The 23,133-nt window shown below is 46.0% G+C and overlaps 1 protein-coding gene across 1 annotated transcript; it reads left to right on the top strand.

Moving 5' to 3' along the window:
• Positions 1–649: 649 nt before the first annotated feature.
• meig1 (meiosis/spermiogenesis associated 1) lies at positions 650–12,835 on the top strand. The gene is made up of 3 exons (XM_072470846.1): positions 650–774; positions 2,878–3,050; positions 12,649–12,835. The coding sequence occupies exons 2-3, from the start codon at positions 2,892–2,894 to the stop codon at positions 12,775–12,777; spliced, it is 288 nt and encodes a 95-aa protein (XP_072326947.1). The 5' UTR covers positions 650–774; positions 2,878–2,891; the 3' UTR covers positions 12,778–12,835.
• Positions 12,836–23,133: the final 10,298 nt, after the last annotated feature.

Genomic DNA, 23,133 nt, shown 5'->3' with positions numbered 1-23,133 from the left:
TTGGGCTTGTTACACTCCACACAGGGCAGCACATTGGGCTTGTTACACTCCACACAGGGCAGCACATTGGGCTTGTTACACTCCACACAGGGCAGCACATTGGGCTTGTTACACTCCACACAGAGCAGCACATTGGGCTTGTTACACTCCACACAGGGCAGCACACTGGGCTTGTTACACTCCACACAGAGCAGCACATTGGGCTTGTTACACTCCACACAGTGCAGCGCATTGGGCTTGTTACACTCCACACAGGGCAGCACATCGGGCTTGTTACACTCCACACAGGGCAGCACATTGGGCTTGTTACACTCCACACAGGGCAGCACATCGGGCTTGTTACACTCCACACAGGGCAGCACATTGGGCTTGTTACACTCCACACAGGGCAGCACATTGGGCTTGTTACACTCCACACAGGGCAGCACATTGGGCTTGTTACACTGCACACAGAGCAGCACATTGGGCTTGTTATACTGCACACAGGGCAGCACATTGGGCTTGTTACACTCCACACAGGGCAGCACATTGGGCTTGTTACACTCCACACAGGGCAGCACATTGGGCTTGTTTCACTGCACAGAGGGTTTGTTACTGAGCCGCTCCACGCGTGCGTTCCAATGGGTCCTCAGCTGTATTGTAGCGTCAAGGGGTTGCCTGGTTACTGGCGACAACAAGACAACAACGACATCCAACGTGCAGCCTCCCGGATAAAGTGACAGTGCAGCCCTGTCCTCCTCTGTGTGCAGAGAGTAACTGTGAAGCATTTGAGGGGTAAGTTGCTGTGGTGTGCCTGAGCTGGCAGTGTGGACGCAGCCAGCCCCCTGGCACACTCACCATTCTCACTGGGGGCAGCTGCAGGCTGATGGGGGCAAATCCCTGCTTGCAGGCAGAGGGCCAGAGACTGCCCCCCACCCTCGCCAACCCTGCTCCCCCGGCAGCTGAGCCCCAGGCTGTGTGGGCTGGATTGGCCAGTGCCACTCACTGATGATGGGTCTGTGCCACTGGGAGGTGCCCCTACCCGGAGCCGGGTGCGGGCCCGCCCTGCCCTCCACATACCCAGCTGGGGGGCCGTTAGCTCGGTTGGCAGGTTCGTGCAGAGCGAGGCTAACGGCCCGCTTTCAATTCCTGTACCCCTGCTGCAGGTTCTGTCTTCTCAGCCTTACCCCCCCCACCCCCCCCCCCCGCATGAGGGGTGGTGACCCTCAGCTTAAATCAACACCTATCAGCCTTCCCTCAAAGGGGAGAGCAGCCTCTGGTCTTGTCGGACTGAGCTGGCATTTCCATGTCAATGCTCTTAAGGCCAGTATGCTCCTTGCCTATAAACTACAGGATTTTGTTAGTAGGCATCTGCTAAATTTTGGCGCCTGCCAATGTGTAACTAAAAGTCTTGGATAGTGAGACCTGACTGTGGAAAACATAGAAAATAGGAGCAGGATAAGACCATTCAGCCCCTCGTACCTGCTCCACCATTTAATACACTCATAGCTGACCTTCTATCTCAACACCGTACGCCCACGCTCTCCCCACATCATTTGACACCTGGTATGCAAAGATGAAGTTTATTTAGTTTCCTTCAACCTGGTGATGGGTTTCCGTCTGTGCTCCAGATATGCTGAGCAGGTCACAGCATTCATTTTCAAATGAGGTGGAGAATGCCTTTGTACAGGATCTGTCACTATTTCAAAGGGCAGGAGAGTTTCACCAACGTGTCTTGGTCAATATTCATCCCTCAACCAACTGTAACAGGTTATAATAATAATCTTAATTTTTATCACAAGTAGGTTTACATTAACACGGCAATAAAGTTACTGTGAAAATCCCCTAGTCGCCACATTCTGGCGCCTGTTTGGGTACACAGAGGGAGAATTCAGAATGTCCAAATTACCTAACAGCACATCTTTCCGGGCTTGTGGGAGGAAACTGGAGCATCCGGAGGAAACCTATGCAGACACGGGGAGAACGTGCAGACTCTGCACTGTCAGTGACCCAAGCGGGAATCAAACCTGGGACCCTGGTGCTGTGAAGCAACAGTGCTAACCACTGAGCTACTATGCCAACCCGCATTGCTGTTTGGGGAATTTTGCCATGTGCAAATTGATTGCCACATTTCCTATATTATAACAGTAACCGCACTTCACGTTTACGTCATTGGCTGTAAAGTATTTTGGTACATCCTGAAACATGAAAAGTACAATATAAATATTGTGGTGATCTACATCACTGTAAGTACACAAAGGGTTAATGTACACATACTACACCTAGTTAGACATTAGAGGGAACACCAGAGACATGACACAGAGGCAGTCAACCAATAGGTCAGTAAGATAGGACACGACCAATGGGCATTCACGATACACACACAGGTGACACTACCACAGGAGGGCATTACACCAACCCATATAAAAGGACACAGCACACATTCTCAGTCTCTTTCCAGTGGAGACACTCAGTGTGTACACAGGGTTAATTTGAAACACATCACTCCCACCACGAGGATTGTAGCAGACTGGTTCATCAGTCTGAGTAGCTATAGAAGGATTAACAGTAGCGTTGAATCCAAGTAGAAGAATTGTTAACAGTAATAAATGTGTTAAAGCTATCTCCAAGTCTGAACCTTCCTTTGTCAGAGTGCACATCGAGGAAGCAGCTTATGCTACGTCAAGAGCGTAACAAAACAAATATAACTCTTCCTTTCTACACACAAGTTAAATATATTCGGAAGGATTAGTCCCCACAAATATACAACTTCAGGTGTTTCGTATATCTGTGCTGGATTTAAAAAATTAATCTATGATAAAGGTATAATTTTTGAACCAGTTTATGTGTAGATGTGCATTAGAGGGGGGTCAACATTTATTTGCATTTCTGTTTTAGGTATTTATTACATTATGTCTTTGAGAGATTTTGGAACCCAAGGGCAGGAAGTAAAACCTAAATTTATGAGTCGTGCCAAACAGTGGACGGAAGAAATAGAAAATTTGTACAGATTTCAACAAGCTGGATACAGAGATGAAATAGAATACAAGCAAGTAAAGCAAGTAGATGGGGTAATGGATTCCATGATTTATTAATTGCATGCTACAGTTGTCTAATTTCCAATTTTTGCAATTAAAAACCTGCAGAGATTTTATAAGGGGCAGCACACATTTATCTGATCCAGATGGTTCAACCTATAGAATGAAAACACTGGGCAGCAATGAGATTGACGCAGCTCCACTCGTAAGGTCAACCAGGTTTGACTGATGAAGTCACAAAAGCATTATGGTCAAGTTCTACTAATCTACACATTACAAAGACCGAGTTTTATAACATAAACGTAGTTTAACCATCTCCGTATTTAAAAGTAGCCGTTGTTATATTTTTCTTGGGAAAAGACAGCTCTCAAATCAACATGAAGGCCTAAGCTGCCATAAATTTTGACCTAATTTTTGCAATTTCAAATCTGCTAATTCATACTATTTTACAGATCTAATCAATTTCATTCCCACTGGGGAACTCTGCAACACTTAGAATAAAGAATGCATAAGTAAAGTCACCATAGTCCCAGGTGACCATTGGCTGCTTTCCCCTTTGAGGTGGGGGGGAGCTGACTGGTGGTGATTTAACCAGAGGATCACCACACCTGTAAGGCAAGGGCCTGGGTTAGGACATACATACAGCATACAGTGCAGAAGGAAACCATTCGGCCCATCGAGACTGTGGGAGGAAACCGGAGCACCCGGAGGAAACCCACTCAGACACGGGTGAACGTGCAGACTCTGCACAGACAGTGACCCAACGGGGAATTGAACCTTGGACCCTGGCGCTGTGAAGCCACAGTGCTAGCCAACTAATGCGCCTAGTTTTAGAACTACAACGAGGACAAAGAAGAGAAGATAGGGAAAAGGAAGGGAGAGAAGGCGAGCGTGTTGACAATGAACAAAGAAATAGTTGCCTCCCAAAGGTCCAGAAAGAGTAAAGGCAGGGTTAAATTATATGTATGTAAATACACGGAGTATGGTGAACAAAACTGGGGAACTGGAAGCAGAAATTGCTCTGGGGGATGTGACATTGACAGAAACATGGCTCAAGCCAGAACAGGACTGGATAATTAACATCCCGGGTTATACGGTTTTTAGCAGGAACAGGGTGGGTAAAAAGGGAAGAAGTGGAGCAGTCTTGGTCAAAGATAGTATCAGAGCTCTTGAACGAGATGCAGTTCCTGAATTAGAATCTGCATGGTTGGAGAAACAAGAAGGGAGGGGTGACCTGGTTTGGTATTTAGTGTAGACTTCCAAATAGTGGGGAGAAAGTGGAAGAGAGCATTTGTAGGCAGATTATGGAAACCTGCAGGGCAAGTAGTGTTGTGATAGTTGGGGATTTCAATTACCCTAAGGGAATTGGGAAACGGGTAGCGTATGAGGCACAGAAGGGGAGAAATTCCTGCAGTGTGTGCAGGAGAACTTTCTGGAACAGTACATTTCCAATCCTACCATCTGTGCTGGATCTGATCATAGAGTCATAGAATTTACAGGCAGAAGAAGGTCATTCAGCCTATCGAGTCTGCACCGGCCATTTGAAAGAGCACCCTACGCACCTACACCTCCACCCTATCCTCTTAGAACATAGAACAATACAGCGCAGTACAGGCCCTTCGGCCCACGATGTTGCACCGAAACAAAAGCCATCTAACCTCCACTATGCCATTATCATCCATATGTTTATCTAATAAACTTTTAAATGCCCTCAATGTTGGCGAGTTCACTACTGTAGCAGGTAGGGCATTCCACGGCCTCACTACTCTTTGCGTAAAGAACCTACCTCTGACCTCTGTCCTATATCTATTACCCCTCAGTTTAAAGTTATGTCCCCTCGTGCCAGCCATATCCATCCGCGGGAGAAGGCTCTCACTGTCCACCCTATCCAACCCCCTGATCATTTTGTATGCCTCTATTAAGTCTCCTCTTAACCTTCTTCTCTCCAACGAAAACAACCTCAAGTCCATCAGCCTTTCCTCATAAGATTTTCCCTCCATACCAGGCAACATCCTGGTAAATCTCCTCTGCACCCGCTCCAAAGCCTCCACGTCCTTCCTATAATGCGGTGACCAGAACTGAACGCAATACTCCAAATGTGGCCGTACCAGAGTTCTGTACAGCTGCAACATGACCTCCCGACTCCGGAACTCAATCCCTCTACCAATAAAGGCCAACACTCCATAGGCCTTCTTCACAACCCTATCAACCTGGGTGGCAACTTTCAGGGATCTATGTATATGGACACCTAGATCCCTCTGCTCATCCACACTTTCAAGAACTTTACCATTAGCCAAATATTCCGCATTCCTGTTATTCCTTCCAAAGTGAATCACCTCACACTTCTCTTCATTAAACTCCATTTGCCACCTCTCAGCCCAGCTCTGCAGCTTATCTATATCCCTCTGTAACCTGCTACATCCTTCCACACTATCGACAACACCACCGACTTTAGTATCGTCTGCAAATTTACTCACCCACCCTTCTGCGCCTTCCTCTAGGTCATTGATAAAAATGACAAACAGCAACGGCCCCAAAACAGATCCTTGTGGTACTCCACTTGTGACTGTACTCCATTCTGAACATTTCCCATCAACCACCACCCTCTGTCTTCTTTCAGCTAGCCAATTTCTGATCCACATCTCTAAATCACCCTCAATCCCCAGCCTCCGTATTTTCTGCAATAGCCTACCGTGGGGAACCTTATCAAATGCTTTGCTGAAATCCATATACACCACATCAACTGCTCTACCCTCATCTACCTGTTCAGTCACCTTCTCAAAGAACTCAATAAGGTTTGTGAGGCATGACCTACCCTTCACAAAGCCATGCTGACTATCCCTGATCATATTATTCCTATCTAGATGATTATAAATCTTGTCTCTTACAATCCCCTCCAAGACTTTACCCACTACAGACGTGAGGCTCACCGGTCTATAGTTGCCGGGGTTGTCTCTGCTCCCCTTTTTGAACAAAGGGACCACATTTGCTGTCCTCCAGTCCTCTGGCACTATTCCTGTAGCCAATGATGACATAAAAATCAAAGCCAAAGGTCCAGCAATCTCTTCCCTGGCCTCCCAGAGAATCCTAGGATAAATCCCATCAGGTCCCGGGGACTTATCTATTTTCAGCTTGTCCAGAATTGCCAACACCTCTTCCCTACGTACCTCAATGCCATCTATTCTATTAGCCTGGGGCTCAGCATTCTCCTCCACAACATTATCTTTTTCCTGAGTGAATACTGACGAAAAATATTCATTTAGTATCTCGCCTATCTCTTCAGACTCTACACACAATTTCCCATCCCTGTCCTTGACTGGTCCTACTCTTTCCCTAGTCATTCGCTTATTCCTGACATACCTATAGAAAGCTTTTGGATTTTCCTTGATCCTTCCTGCCAAATACTTCTCATGTCCCCTCCTTGCTCGTCTTAGCTCTCTCTTTAGATCCTTCCTCACTACCTTGTAACTATCCATCGCCCCAACTGAAACTTCACACCTCATCTTCACATAGGCCTCCTTCTTCCTCTTAACAAGAGATTCCACTTCCTTGGTAAACCACGGTTCCCTCGCTCGACGCCTTCCTCCCTGCCTGACCGGTACATACTTATCAAGAACACGCAGTAGCTGATCCTTGAACAAGCCCCACTTATCCAGTGTGCCCAACACTTGCAGCCTACTTCTCCACCTTATCCCCCCCAAGTCACGTCTAATGGCATCATAATTGCCCTTCCCCCAGCTATAACTCTTGCCCTGCGGTGTATACTTATCCCTTTCCATCATTAACGTAAACGTCACCGAATTGTGGTCACTGTCCCCAAAGTGCTCTCCTACCTCCAAATCCAACACCTGGCCTGGTTCATTACCCAAAACCAAATCCAACGTGGCCTCGCCTCTTGTTGGCCTGTCAACATATTGTTTCAGGAAACACTCCTGCACACACTGCACAAAAAACGACCCATCTATTGTACTCGAACTATATCTTTTCCAGTCAATATTTGGAAAGTTAAAGTCTCCCATAATAACTACCCTGTTACTTTCGCTCATATCCAGAATCATCTTCGCCATCCTTTCCTCTACATCCCTAGAACTATTAGGAGGCCTATAAAAAACTCCCAACAGGGTGACCTCTCCTTTCCTGTTTCTAACTTCAGCCCATACTACCTCGGAAGAAGAGTCCCCATCTAGCATCCTCTCCGCCACCGTAATACTGCTCTTGACTAGCAGCGCCACACCTCCCCCTCTTTTGCCTCCTTCTCTGAGCTTACTAAAACACCTAAACCCCGGAACCTGCAACATCCATTCCTGTCCCTGCTCTATCCATGTCTCCGAAATGGCCACAACATCGAAGTCCCAGGTACCAACCCATGCTGCCAGTTCCCTTACCTTGTTTCGTATACTCCTGGCATTGAAGTAGACACACTTCAAACCACCTACCTGAACACTGGCCCCCTCCTGTGATGTCAAATCTGTGCTCCTGACCTCTATACTCTCATTCTCCCTTACCCTAAAACTACAATCCAGGTTCCCATGCCCCTGCTGCATTAGTTTAAACCCCCCCAAAGAGCACTAACAAATCTCTCCCCCAGGATATTTGTGCCCCTCAGGTTCAGATGTAGACCATCCTGACTGTAGAGGTCCCACCTTCCCCAGAAAGAGCCCCAGTTATCCAGAAATCTGAATCCCTCCCGCCTGCACCATCCCTGTAGCCACGTGTTTAAATGCTCTCTCTCCCTATTCCTCATCTCACTATCACGTGGCACGGGCAACAACCCAGAGATAACAACTCTGTTTGTTCTAGTTCTGAGCTTCCATCCTACCTCCCTGAAAGCCTGCCTGACATCCTTGTCCCCTTTCCTACCTATGTCGTTAGTGCCAATGTGGACCACGACTTGGGGCTGCTCCCCCTCCCCCCTAAGGACCCGGAAAACACGATCCGAGACATCACGTACCCTTGCACCTGGGAGGCAACATACCAAACTTGAGTCTCTCACGCTCCCACAAAATCTCCTATCTGTGCCCCGGACTATAGAGTCCCCAATTACTAATGCTCTGCTCCTCTCCCCCCTTCCCTTCTGAGCAACAGGGACAGACTCCGTGCCAGAGGCCCGTACCCCATGGCTTACCCCTGGTAAGTCCCCCCCCCACAAGTATCCAAAACGGTATACTTGTTTCTCAGGGGAACGACCGCAGGGGATCCCTGCACTGACTGCTTTTTCCCAGTCCCTCTTACAGTTACCCACCTATCTCCAATCTTTGGTGTAACTAATTCCCTGAAGCTGCTATCTATGACCCCTTCTGCCTCCCGAATGATCCGAAGTTCTTCCAACTCCAGCTCCAGTTCCCTAACTCGGTCTTGGAGGAGCTGGAGATGGCAGCACTTCCTGCAGGTAAAATCAGCAGGGACACTAACTGCATCCCTCACCTCAAACATCCTGCAGGAGGAACATTGCACTCCCTTCCCTGCCATTCCTCTAACTTTCTACCAAGATCTGGCTAACAACTAAATTAAATTTTTATAAAAAATAATAATAATATAATAAAATATGGTACTTACCTCAGACCAATGGGTTTTATTATTAGGTTAGAGGAGGAGGGCGGGTGGGAGACACTACACGTGTAGTGTCTCGGGTTTCCTCTCCACCAGAATTTATTGGTGAGGGTCTTCCCAGACGTCCGCGGGTCGACTTCCTGTTCCCGCCTAAAAAACTAATTTAAAAAAAAGAAAAATTCTCAGCTCCTGCTGAAATTGACTAACCAGCCAGCTCCACTCCCACCGAAATCGACTGGCCTGCCCCTGCAAAGACAAGTGCTTTTAAAGGACAGACTTACCTCCCAGCAACCACTTCCGCAATGCTCCCGCTGAAACTGACTCACCAGCTGTTCTCACGCCGAAATCGACTGGCCTGCCCCTGCAAAGACAAGTGCTTTTAAAGGACAGACTTACCTCCCAGCAACCACTTCCGCAATGCTCCCGCTGAAACTGACTCACCAGCTGTTCTCACGCCGAAATCGACTGGCCTGCCCCTGCAAAGACAAGTGCTTTTAAAGGACAGACTTACCTCCCAGCAGCCACTTCCGCAATGCTCCCGCTGAAACTGACTCACCCGCTGTTCTCACGCCGAAATCGACTTAACCCAGTAACCCCACCTAACCTTATTTTTTGGACACTAAGGGCCATTTAGCATGGTCAATCCACCTAACCTGCACATCTTTGGACTGTGTGAGGAAACCGGAGCACCCGGAGGAAACCCACGCAGACACAGGGAGAACGTGCAGATTCCGCACGGACAGTGACCCAAGCTGGGGATCAAACCTGGGACCCTGGAGCTGTGAAGCAACAATGAGGCAGGGCAGGCGGAGAACGTCAGAGTGGGTGAGCCGTTGGGAAGTAGCGATCACAATATAATACGATTCAATATTAAGTTGAATATTAAATTATTAAGTGAAATATTAAGCCTCCCATCCATTGACCCTGTGTACACATCACGCTGCCTTGGGAAAGCGGGCAGCATAATCAAAGAGCCCTCCCACCCGGGTTATTCTTTCTTCCAACTCCTTCCATCGGGCAGGAGATACAAATGTCTAAGAACACTCACCAACAGGTTCAACAGGGCAGCACGGTAGCACAAGTGATTAGCACTGTGGCTTCACAGCGCCAGGGTCCCAGGTTCGATTCCCCGCTGGGTCACTGTCTGTGCGGAGTTTGCACGTTCTCCCCGTGTCCGCGTGGGTTTCCTCCGGGTGCTCCGGTTTCCTCCCACAGTCCAAAGACGTGCAGGTTAGGTGGATTGGCCATGCTAAATTACCCGTAGTGTCCATAAGGGTTGGGAGGGGTTATTGGGTGGAAGTGAGGGATTAATGTGGGTCGGTGCAGACTCGATGGGCCGAATGGCCTCCTTCTGCACTGTATGTTCTATGTAATCTATGTAAAAACAGCTTCTTCCCCGCTGTTACCAGACTCCTGAATGACTCTCTTGTGGGCTGAACTGATCTCTTCACACATCTTCTCTACTGAGTAGTACCACACTCCGTATGCTTCACCCGATGCCTGTGTCTATATATTTACATTGTGTACTTAGTATGTCCGATGTTTTTTCCTGTATGGAGCGATCTGTCTGGACTGTACGCAGAACAATACTTTTCACTGTACCTCAGTACACGCGACAATAAATCAAATAAAATCAAATCGAATCAAATCAAAAGGATAAAAATCAGTCACGGGTGAAGATCCCAGACTGAAAAAGGCCCTAAAAGTTGAACTGGAGGAGGTTGATTGGAAATGCATTTTGGTGGATAAAACAGTGGATGAAAAATGGGAGGCTTTCAAAGGAGAGGTGAATAGGGTGCAAGCTAGGTACGTACCCATGAGAAATAAATGGGGTATCCAAAACTAGAGTAGCCTGAATTACTAAGGATATTGATGATAAAATAAGGAAGAAAAAAGAGGCAAATGATGCATGCCTGAATAATAATAGCAATAGAAATCAGGAAGAGTATCTGAAATGGAGGAGAGAGGCTCAGGCTGGAATAAGGAAGCACGAGGAAAGGATCGCAGGCTGTGCTCAAACAAATAGCAAATGTTCTTCAAGCATATTAATGGTACTCAAGATTAGTGAAGGATAAAGTGGGGCCCATAAAGGACAAGTAGGAAAAACTGCTCAGTGAAGCGGAGGGTATGGCAGTGGTACTAAATGAGTACTTCGCTTCTGTCTTTAGCAAATTAGAAGATGGTGACAATGGCCCAGTTGAAAATGCGGGTGTTGAGCAACTGAGCAGTATAGTGATAGATAAAGAAAAGGCTAAGAAGGCTGGCTGCACTCCAGGTAGAGAAGTCGCCAGGCGCGGAAGGGATGCATCCTAGATTGCAGAGAGAGCATATTGCGGAAATTTTCCAGACCTCTCTGAACACAGGATTAGTCCCGGGAGACTGGAGGATTGCAAATGTGATGCCGTTGTTTCAGAAAGGGGCAAAGGATAACGCAGGAAACTACAGACCTGTCAACTTGACATCAATAGTGGGGAAACTAATGGAGGCCATAATAGGGAATGAGATAAATATACACTTAGAGAAAAATAAGTTAATACTAGACAGTCAACATGGCTTTGTCAAGGGCATATCATGTCTGGCAAATTTAATGGAGTTCTTTGATGAGGTGACACAGGCAGTGGATGAATGTAGTGCCGTGGATGTTGTATATTTGGACTTTCAGAAAGCATTTGATTCAGTGTCACATGGTAGGTTGGTTAGCAAATTAAAAATGTTTGGGATTGATAGGTCCTTGGCAGCATGGATTAGAAGTTGGCTCAGGGATAGGAAACAGAGGGTAGGTATAGACGGGCATTTCTCAGACTGGAGACCAGTTGAAAGTGGTGTCCCCAGGGCTCAGTGTTGGGACCCTTGCTTTTTCTGATTTATATAAATCATTTAGAAGTGTGTGTTGAGGGCAACATTTCTAAATTTGCAGATGATACTAAGCTAGGGAGAATAGTGAATTGTGAGGATGACGCTGAGCGACTTCAGAGGGACATTGACAAGTTGGCCAAATGGGCAGACACCTGGCAGATGAACGTCAATGCAGTGAAATGTGAGGTAATGCATTTTGGTAGAAGAAACATGGGGGACAATATAGGCTCAATGATACAACTTTGAGGGGAGTCCAGGAGCAGAGGGACCTCGGGGTTCAAGTACATCATTCTCTGAAGATGGCCAGACAAGTTGAAACAGTTGTTAAGAAGGCTTATGGCATCCTTGGGTTTATAAATAGAAGCATAGAGTATAAAAGCAAAGAAGTGATGCTACACCTCTACGAATCATTGGTCAGACCACATTTGGAGTATTATATTCAGTTCTGGGCACTTCATTTAAGGAAGAATGTTAAAGACCTGGCGAGAGTGCAGAGGTGATTTACTAGAATGATACCAGCAATGAGAAAGATTGGAGAAATTGGGCTTGTTCTCCTTGGAGCAGAGAAGATTAAGAGGTGACCTTATTGAGGTGTTCAAATTCTGAACAATTTTGACAATGTAAGGAAGGATATTCTGTTTCCACTAGTTGCTATGTCAGTGGCTAGGGGTCACAATTTCAAGATGGTCAGCAAGAGAGCTAAGAGTGAGATGAGGAGAAACTTCTTTACTCAGAGAGTTGTTGGGGTTTGTTATGTGCTGCCTGGGAGAGTGGTGGAGGTGGATTCCATAGGAGGTTTCAAAAGAGAGCTGGATATATATTTGAAAGAGATGAATTTAGGGGTCCACGGGGAATGGGACTAGCTCGGTTGCTCTTTCGGGAGCCGGTGCAGAAACGATGGGCCGAATGGTTGCCTGCGTGCTGTAAATAACAAACAAACAAAAACCTCAGGCGACGGGCAAGGTTGCGAAGGCAGGGCCTTCATGAATAACCTCAGCTGGTACAGGAATTGAACCCATGCTGCATCACAAACCAGCTGTCCAGCTAACTGGGCTAAAGAGGCTGAGCTAAAGAATAATCCACCCAATTCCACACAATATCTGTGTTAGATATTTTTATATTTAATGTGTTGCACTTCAATAGCTACATTTGGGTTTGCAATGTGCTGTATGTGTGAGATACTCAGTGTGACCAAACTGAGATGCTGATGTTTTTTTCAATGCAGGTGGATCGCTGGCCAGATACTGGATATGTGAAAAAACTTCAACGACGAGATAACACATTTTATTACTACAGTAGAAAAAGGGAATGTGAGGAGAAAGAAGTTCAAAAAGTCAAAGTTTATGCCTATTGAACACTTCTTGTTTGTTGTTGCACTTTTGAGCCTAAATAAATTAACATTTATCTTCAAAGGTTTTGTGATTGAATAGTTCACATTTTAATATTTGTGAGTTTTTGTTGTTTTCTCTCCCCTTTTCTAGTTAAACCTGAATGAAAATATGTGAGCTCAGTTGAAAAAGAGAAACAAGCATATTAGTGACTTATGAACATATTACCCATCTGAATGTTTGTTATGCAAGGAAGACAAGTTTTATAATTCCAAAGAGCTGTTAAAACCATTTCTATAAATGGGAAGATGATATATTGGATTGTTTTGGTTTTACATTTCAATTAACTTTGCCTTTTTTGGTACAACTATTGTTTTGCTTTTATCTCCAACAGAACACGAATTAACCATTTTATGAAAATGGTTTTGGTTTTAACATTAAAGTAAATTCACACATCACAAAATTACATATTGACAGGACTTATTAGCATTGCTGCCTCACGGCGCCGAGGACCCGAGTTCGATCCTGGCCCTGGGTCACTGTCCGTGTGGAGTTTGCACATTCTCCCCGTGTCTGCGTGGGTCTCACCCCCAAAGCCCAAAGATGTGCAGGGTAGGTGGATTAGCCACGCTAAATTGCCCCTTCATTGGAAAAAAAATAATTGGGCACTCTAAATTTATTGAAAAAAAACTAAATTACATAGAACATAGAACAATACAGCGCAGTACAGGCCCTTCGGCCCACGATGTTGCACCGAAACAAAAGCCATCTAACCTACACTATGCCATTATCATCCATATGTTTATCCAATAAACTTTTAAATGCCCTCAATGTTGGCGAGTTCACTACTGTAGCAGGTAGGGCATTCCACGGCCTCACTACTCTTTGCATAAAGAACCTACCTCTGACCTCTGTCCTATATCTATTACCCCTCAGTTTAAAGTTATGTCCCCTCGTGCCAGCCATTTCCATCCGCGGGAGAAGGCTCTCACTGTCCACCCTATCCAACCCCCTGATCATTTTGTATGCCTCTATTAAGTCTCCTCTTAACCTTCTTCTCTCCAACGAAAACAACCTCAAGTCCATCAGCCTTTCCTCATAAGATTTTCCCTCCATACCAGGCAACATCCTGGTAAATCTCCTCTGCACCCGCTCCAAAGCCTCCACGTCCTTCCTATAATGCGGTGACCAGAACTGTACGCAATACTCCAAATGCGGCCGGACCAGAGTTCTGTACAGCTGCAACATGACCTCCTGACTCCGGAACTCAATCCCTCTACCAATAAAGGCCAACACTCCATAGGCCTTCTTCACAACCCTATCAACCTGGGTGGCAACTTTCAGGGATCTATGTACATGGACACCTAGATCCCTCTGCTCATCCACACTTTCAAGAACTTTACCATTAGCCAAATATTCCGCATTCCTGTTATTCCTTCCAAAGTGAATCACCTCACACTTCTCTACATTAAACTCCATTTGCCACCTCTCATGCCAGCTCTGCAGCTTATCTATATCCCTCTGTAACCTGCTACATCCTTCCACACTATCGACAACACCACCGACTTTAGTATATTGATAAGCAGTGAATTAATACACAATCAGCAAAATGTAGGACTTTGTATTTTAAAACTTTTATGGCATTCCAACAAACATATTCTTATATACGTATAGGTGTACATATAAATATATTTTATGAAGCCGTTCATTTGTAATTATGGGTATCTTCATACAGATGATATATTGCGAACTCGTTAAAAATGTAGGTGTGTAATTATGCACATCTAATGGGCAAGTACATTTCCACACAGCGTTAATGACTGTGCAATCTGACTCTGTATTACATCAGTCCAGGCTGGGGTAACTGTAGGTCAAATGCATTTTGCTGGGGTAGTTTTGATGATGAATGATGGACAGTAGGTTAGTTAGCGCATTGAGGGGGAAGAAACGGTTAGATATTTCCCCACTCCTCCCTTCCAACTGGGGGGCTGGACATTATTCATTTTGATTGGCAGATTTCCCACATGTCTCTTTCAGTGTCATGATCATTACAGCGCTTCCGACAGAGTGGGAAACATCTCCTGCAATTGGCAGCAAGGTGGGTCCATAAATACGAGGAGTGGGTGCACTGTGGCCCATGGCTGTCTGGTATGGAGGGATAGACCTTTTGCAGCATGTGAAGTATGTGCTATAGGGGATTTTAAATTGGCCTTCCTACATTTGACTGCCGTTGGTGGAGTTTACGGATGGAGGGCTCACCTTAGCCATTCCTGTTTCCTAACACATGGCCTCAGTCATGTTACCACCCAGCCTTCAGGCTTTCTGTCCTGGCTTTGGTTATGGAGGTAAGGCTGGTTACAGGGTAGAGATGCACTTGCTGAAGGCTATTGCACAGCACAGGAAATTCCCCGAAAGGTGTGTTGGCTGATGCTGAACCTGGAAAGTCTGGCAGAGTTCTGGAGGATTTCTTCATCTGGAGATAACTAGGTTTGCCATGTCGGACGAGGTGAAAGTTTGTCAGCTAAACCGGTGGAAAAACATAATTTAGCCCCACGTGAACTCGCGTTTCTATTCCTCGTTACTCTGTCAGGGTAGAACCTTAGCTCTTCAATCTTGAACTGTTAACAACAGCAGCTTCAGTGCTAAAAGCAGGAGGCACCAGCAGGATTCACAGGCTTTATCACCTGATCTCAATCTCTCAGGTAAAAACACCACTTTTTCCATGTCAAAAGGATATTGTTAACTTGTAGAAAAATGATGAGGATTAGTTGTGGAGCTATATTGAGACCTATGGCTTAAAAATAATCTTTTCAACATGTTTAGCTTGCAATTACATAATTTTAAAAAATGAAACATTCGTCCTTTTTTCCATAATCTTTCCCTCCTGTTTGTTCTGCCATTTAATTTTACCAAAAGAGTGAACAGATGAATCTCCAAGCAGTTGGCTGACAAGTCATAGAGTTTAAAATTGATGTAAAAATAGTCTTGCAGAGAGGAACTTTCATCAATTGACTTTACACACTGACGTGTTGTACAGTGGAATTCATTTCTATTGTAAGAGTCATAGACATAGATTACATAGAACATACAGTGCAGAAGGAGGCCATTCGGCCCATCGAGTCTGCACCGACCCACATTAATCCCTCACTTCCACCTTATCCCCGCAACCCAATAACCCCTCCCAACCCTTATGGACACTACGGGTAATTTAGCATGGCCAATCCACCTAACCTGCACGTCTTTGGACTGTGGGAGGAAACCGGAGCACCCGGAGGAAACCCACGCGGACACGGGGAGAACGTGCAAACTCCGCACAGACAGTGACCCAGCAGGGAATCGAACCTGGGACCCTGGCGCTGTGAAGCCACAGTGCTAATCACTTGTGCTACCGTGCTGCCTTCCTGTTGATTTCCTTTGTTCCCATTTTTTATTTTATTATTTTGGTCCATGGACCCATAATTGGAACAAGCCCTTAAGCTGAAGACTCAGTTGAAACAGCCTGCTTGTCAGGACACTGCGCTCCCAGGTTTCATGTTTGGGATAGGAGAAGCCAGATTCCTCGGCACCAAGTGCATCTTACAAACTAGGTTTGGAGGGGTTGGTTTGATTGGCTAACTGGTGGGCTGGCCAGGACAGTGTTCTGCCTGACAACAGTCAGTGATTGTTTCCTGCATGATGCTTACTGAGGGAACCTGACAGAAGTGTTTAGATCTTGAAAGTGAAAGGAACTTTCTCTTGCCTGCTTGCTGAAGTGAAATAACAATTCTATTACTCTGATAGCAGTGTGTGCCTGGCACATAATTTTCTGTAAACTTGAAATGATCCTGAGTCTACAGAGAAGGGAGACCACCTTGCCAGGAAAACCCATCCCAAGCCTGAAAGGACAAAGTACCAAAACGAAAGCCTGAACTTCAGAAAGACATTGACTGAAAGTCATGCCAGAGCATTGTAGATCCTTAGCTCTTCATTTTTATTAATATTTTCTTTCCCTTTCCGCCATCCTTTCCCCTCTGTGTTGTTTGTCTGTGTATGTATGCGTAGCGAATGGGGGTAGTTAGGAAGGTGGGGGAGGGGTTGGGAATGGGGTAGCAGAAAGTCAGTTACATATTGGAAAAGATTCTTAGAGACAAGCTTTACTCACATTTGGAAACAAATGGACTTATTAGTGATGGGCTCACTAACTTGATCGAGTTTTCTGAGGAAGTGATAAAGATGATAGATGAGGGAAAGGCAGTAGATGTTGTGTACATGGGCTTCAGTAAAGCCTTTGACAAGGTACCTCATGGTAGACTGGTACAAAAGGTGAAGCCACATGGGGTCAGAGGTGAGCTGGCAAATTGGATACAGAACTGGCGTGGGCACAGAAGACAGAGGGTAGCAGTACAAGCATGTTTTTCTGACTGGAAGGCCTGTGACTAGCGGCGTTCCACAGGGATCACTTCTGGGGCCTTTGTTGTTCGTGGTGTATATAAATGATTTGGAAGAAAATGTAGCTGGTCTGATTAGTAAGTTTGCAGACGACACACAAATTGGTGGAGTTGCGGATAGTGAAGAGGATTGTCAGAGGATACAGCAGGAAATAAACTGGTTGGAGTCTTGGGTGGAGAAATGGCAGATGGAGTTTAATCCGGACAAGTGTGAGGTAATGCACTTTGGAAGGTCCAATGCATGTAGGAATTACACAGTAAATGGTAGAACTTTTGCGAGTATTGACGGGCAGAGAGACCTGGGCGTGCATGTCCACCGATCACTGAAAGTGGCAACGCATGTGGATAAGGTAGTCAAGAAGGCATACGACATGCTGGTCTTCATCGCTCGAGGCATTGAATATAAAAATTGGCAAGTCATGTTGCAGCTGTACAGGATCTTAGTTAGGCCTCATCTGGTCGCCACACTACCAGAAGGATGTGATGTTTTGGAGAGGGTACAGAAGTGGTTTACTAGGATGTTGCCTGGTTTGGAGGGCATTAGCTATGAGGAGCGGTTAGATAAACTCGGTCTGTTCTCACTGGATCGACGAAGGTTGAGAGTCGACCTGATAGAGGTCTACAAGATTATGAGTGGCATGGACAGAGTTGATAATCAGATGCTCCTTCCTAGGGTAGGAGAGTCAAGTACTAGGGGACATAGGTTTAAAATGCACAAGGAAAAGTTTAGAACAGATGTGCGTGGCAACTGTTTGTGTGGAAGACAAAGTTTCAGTGAGATTGGTTGGCTCACAATGTGACAAACGTCTTGGTGGGTTATTGAGAAATCCATGGAATCTGATTTAGTCTCATCTGTCATTTATTGTGCAGTGTGGTATGTCTGACCATAGTTTGCCTGTTAATTCACATGTACCTCATACTTAGCCTACATATTAGATAGATAAAGATAGATATTGTAAATTGTTTCATCTCTCTGACCTTGTGTAGTAAAGTTTATGCTTGTTTGTTTGTTCAAAACCCATGGAATCTTGTGGCTTTATTCTCTTAGTCAGTGTCTTGAAACTCAAATGTTATCGACTTTAAAGAAAACAATATTGGTCCCGGATTGGGTCTCCCCACGTCCCCGGGCCTGGCCAAGGATCATGACATCCTCAAGTGCCCCTCCAATATCCTTTTCAAATCATTGAATATCTCCACTTCCACAACTCTTGGAGGCAGTGAGTTCCAGGTCATTACCAGTCACTGCTTCAAACGGTTCTTCCTCCCACCCTTCTGCATCTCTTGCTCAGTTCCTCAAAACCATCGTTAAATTCTCTAAAGATTCTGCAAATCCATCTGCTGCCACTGTCTTAATTCAATAAGTTAACCCATTGCACACAACAACCACCAGATGGAACTGGTGTGAGGTTGTTGGAGAGTGAGCTGTATTTTAGGTTAAGGCAGGCAAGGAATGACTGAGTCCTCGTGTCCCACATCCAAATGTTACCCATCTGTGCAAAAGTTAGTTATGATAAGGACACGGAAGTGATCTTTCCCATATAGTGCACTTTCACCACATTCATATTTAGATGTCTGGTACCTCGCTGATGTTAAATGCGAGTGTCAGTCGGCAGTTAGGAAGACAAATGCAATGTTAGCGTTCATGTCAAGAGGGCTAGAATACAAGACCAGGGATGTACTTCTGAGGCTGTATAAGGCTCTGGTCAGACCCCATTTGGAGCATTGTGAGCAGTTCTGGGCCCCGTATCTAAGGAAGGATGTGCTGGCCTTGGAAAGGGTCCAGAGGAGGTTCACAAGAATGATCCCTGGAATGAAGAACTTGTCGTATGAGGAACGGTTCAGGACTCTGGGTCTGTACTCAGAGTTTAGAAGGATGAGGGGGGATCTTATTGAAACTTACAGGATACTGCGAGGCCTGGATAGAGTGGACGTGGAGAGAATGTTCTAGAACCAGCGGACACCATCTCAGACTAAAGGGACAATCTTTTAAAACAGAGATGAGGAAGACTTTCTTCAGCCAGAGGGTGGTGAATCTGTGGAACTCTTTGCCGCAGAAGGCTGTGGAGGCCAAATCACTGAATGTCTTTAAGACAGAGATCGATAGGTTTTTGATTAATAAGGGGATCAGGGGTTATGGGGAGAAGGCAGGAAAATGGTGGATGAGAAAATATCAGCCATGATTGAATGGCGGAGCAGACTCGATGGGCCGAGTGGCCTAATTCTGTTCCTATGTCTTATGGTCTTCGAAACCCAGAATGGTAACTTGGAACACCGGTTCTTAGTGGTGTATATTTTCAATTTGGTGTTCTGAGAGGAAAGATCACAGTCGTCCAATCGTTTTGTGATCAATTAATAAAGAACATTTATTAACTTAAAAGCAAAACACATGACAAGAAAAACTATAATACACTAATACAGTGCACTTAACTACACTGATGGCTATGCATACACAGTATTACATGAAGTTACCCCTTTATTCCCAACTATCTCCGTTTCCTGAACTCTCAGACGCCTCTTATTCCCAAACAACATCCAATAAGCCATGGGGTACGGGCCTCTGGCACGGAGTCTGTCCCTGTTGCTCAGAAGGGAAGGGGGGAGAGGAGCAGAGCATTAGTAATTGGGGACTCTATAGTCAGGGGCACAGATAGGAGATTTTGTGGGAGCGTGAGAGACTCACGTTTGGTATGTTGCCTCCCAGGTGCAAGGGTACGTGATGTCTCGGATCGTGTTTTCCGGGTCCTTAGGGGGGAGGGGGAGCAGCCCCAAGTCGTGGTCCACATTGGCACTAACGACATAGGTAGGAAAGGGGACAAGGATGTCAGGCAGGCTGTCAGGGAGCTAGGATGGAAGCTCAGAACTAGAAGAAACAGAGTTGTTATCTCTGGGTTGTTGCCCGTGCCACGTGATAGTGAGATGAGGAATAGGGAGAGAGAGCATTTAAACACGTGGCTACAGGGATGGTGCAGGCGGGAGGGATTCAGATTTCTGGATAACTGGGGCTCTTTCTGGGGAAGGTGGGACCTCTACAGACAGGATGGTCTACATCTGAACCTGAGGGGCACAAATATCCTGGGGGGGAGATTTGTTAGTGCTCTTTGGGGGGGTTTAAACTAATGCAGCAGGGGCATGGGAACCTGGATTGTAGTTTTAGGGTAAGGGAGAATGAGAGTATAGAGGTCAGGAGCACAGATTTGACGTCGCAGGAGAGGGCCTGTGTTCAGGTAGGTGGTTTGAAGTGTGTCTACTTCAATGCCAGGAGTATACGAAACAAGGTAGGGGAACTGGCAGCATGGGTTGGTACCTGGGACTTCGATGTTGTGGCCATTTCGGAGACATGGATAGAGCAGGGACAGGAATGGATGTTGCAGGTTCCGGGGTTTAGGTGTTTTAGTAAGCTCAGAGAAGGAGGCAAAAGAGGGGGAGGTGTGGCGCTGCTAGTCAAGAGCAGTATTACGGTGGCGGAGAGGATGCTAGATGGGGACTCTTCTTCCGAGGTAGTATGGGCTGAAGTTAGAAACAGGAAAGGAGAGGTCACCCTGTTGGGAGTTTTTTATAGGCCTCCTAATAGTTCTAGGGATGTAGAGGAAAGGATGGCGAAGATGATTCTGGATAAGAGCGAAAGTAACAGGGTAGTTATTATGGGAGACTTTAACTTTCCAAATATTGACTGGAAAAGATATAGTTCGAGTACAATAGATGGGTCGTTTTTTGTACAGTGTGTGCAGGAGGGTTTCCTGAAACAATATGTTGACAGGCCAACAAGAGGCGAGGCCACGTTGGATTTGGTTTTGGGTAATGAACCAGGCCAGGTGTTGGATTTGGAGGTAGGAGAGCACGTTGGGGACAGTGACCACAATTCGGTGACGTTTACGTTAATGATGGAAAGGGATAAGTATACACCGCAGGGCAAGAGTTATAGCTGGGGGAAGGGCAATTATGATGCCATTAGACGTGACTTGGGGGGGATAAGGTGGAGAAGTAGGCTGCAAGTGTTGGGCACACTGGATAAGTGGGGCTTGTTCAAGGATCAGCTACTGCGTGTTCTTGATAAGTATGTACCGGTCAGGCAGGGAGGAAGGCGTCGAGCGAGGGAACCGTGGTTTACCAAGGAAGTGGAATCTCTTGTTAAGAGGAAGAAGGAGGCCTATGTGAAGATGAGGTGTGAAGTTTCAGTTGGGGCGATGGATAGTTACAAGGTAGCGAGGAAGGATCTAAAGAGAGAGCTAAGACGAGCAAGGAGGGGACATGAGAAGTATTTGGCAGGAAGGATCAAGGAAAACCCAAAAGCTTTCTATAGGTATGTCAGGAATAAGCGAATGACTAGGGAAAGAGTAGGACCAGTCAAGGACAGGGATGGGAAATTGTGTGTAGAGTCTGAAGAGATAGGCGAGATACTAAATGAATATTTTTCGTCAGTATTCACTCAGGAAAAAGATAATGTTGTGGAGGAGACTGCTGAGCCCCAGGCTAATAGAATAGATGGCATTGAGGTACGTAGGGAAGAGGTGTTGGCAATTCTGGACAGGCTGAAAATAGATAAGTCCCCGGGACCTGATGGGATTTATCCTAGGATTCTCTGGGAGGCCAGGGAAGAGATTGCTGGACCTTTGGCTTTGATTTTTATGTCATCATTGGCTACAGGAATAGTGCCAGAGGACTGGAGGACAGCAAATGTGGTCCCTTTGTTCAAAAGGGGAGCAGAGACAACCCCGGCAACTATAGACCGGTGAGCCTCACGTCTGTAGTGGGTAAAGTCTTGGAGGGGATTATAAGAGACAAGATTTATAATCATCTAGATAGGAATAATATGATCAGGGATAGTCAGCATGGCTTTGTGAAGGGTAGGTCAAGCCTCACAAACCTTATTGAGTTCTTTGAGAAGGTGACTGAACAGGTAGATGAGGGTAGAGCAGTTGATGTGTATATGGATTTCAGCAAAGCGTTTGATAAGGTTCCCCACGGTAGGCTATTGCAGAAAATACGGAGGCTGGGGATTGAGGGTGATTTAGAGATGTGGATCAGAAATTGGCTAGCTGAAAGAAGACAGAGGGTGGTGGTTGATGGGAAATGTTCAGAATGGAGTACAGTCACAAGTGGAGTACCACAAGGATCTGTTCTGGGGCCGTTGTTGTTTGTCATTTTTATCAATGACCTAGAGGAAGGCGCAGAAGGGTGGGTGAGTAAATTTGCAGACGATACTAAAGTCGGTGGTGTTGTCGATAGTGTGGAAGGATGTAGCAGGTTACAGAGGGATATAGATAAGCTGCAGAGCTGGGCTGAGAGGTGGCAAATGGAGTTTAATGAAGAGAAGTGTGAGGTGATTCATTTTGGAAGGAATAACAGGAATGCGGAATATTTGGCTAATGGTAAAGTTCTTGAAAGTGTGGATGAGCAGAGGGATCTAGGTGTCCATGTACATAGATCCCTGAAAGTTGCCACCCAGGTTGATAGGGTTGTGAAGAAGGCCTATGGAGTGTTGGCCTTTATTGGTAGAGGGATTGAGTTCCGGAGTCGGGAGGTCATGTTGCAGCTGTACAGAACTCTGGTACGGCCGCATTTGGAGTATTGCGTACAGTTCTGGTCACCGCATTATAGGAAGGACGTGGAGGCTTTGGAGCGGGTGCAGAGGAGATTTACCAGGATGTTGCTTGGTATGGAGGGAAAATCTTATGAGGAAAGGCTGATGGACTTGAGGTTGTTTTTGTTGGAGAGAAGGTTAAGAGGAGACTTAATAGAGGCATACAAAATGATCAGGGGGTTGGATAGGGTGGACAGTGAGAGCCTTCTCCCGCGGATGGAAATGGTTGGCACGAGGGGACATAACTTTAAACTGAGGGGTAATAGATATAGGATAGAGGTCAGAGGTAGGTTCTTTACGCAAAGAGTAGTGAGGCCGTGGAATGCCCTACCTGCTACAGTAGTGAACGCGCCAACATTGAGGGCATTTAAAAG

This window comes from Scyliorhinus torazame, chromosome 13 (genome assembly GCF_047496885.1).
Source record: "Scyliorhinus torazame isolate Kashiwa2021f chromosome 13, sScyTor2.1, whole genome shotgun sequence".
Classification (NCBI taxonomy): Eukaryota; Metazoa; Chordata; class Chondrichthyes; order Carcharhiniformes; family Scyliorhinidae; genus Scyliorhinus; species Scyliorhinus torazame.
Note: the sequence above shows the minus strand (reverse complement) of the source record. Positions and strands in the feature narration are given on the sequence as shown.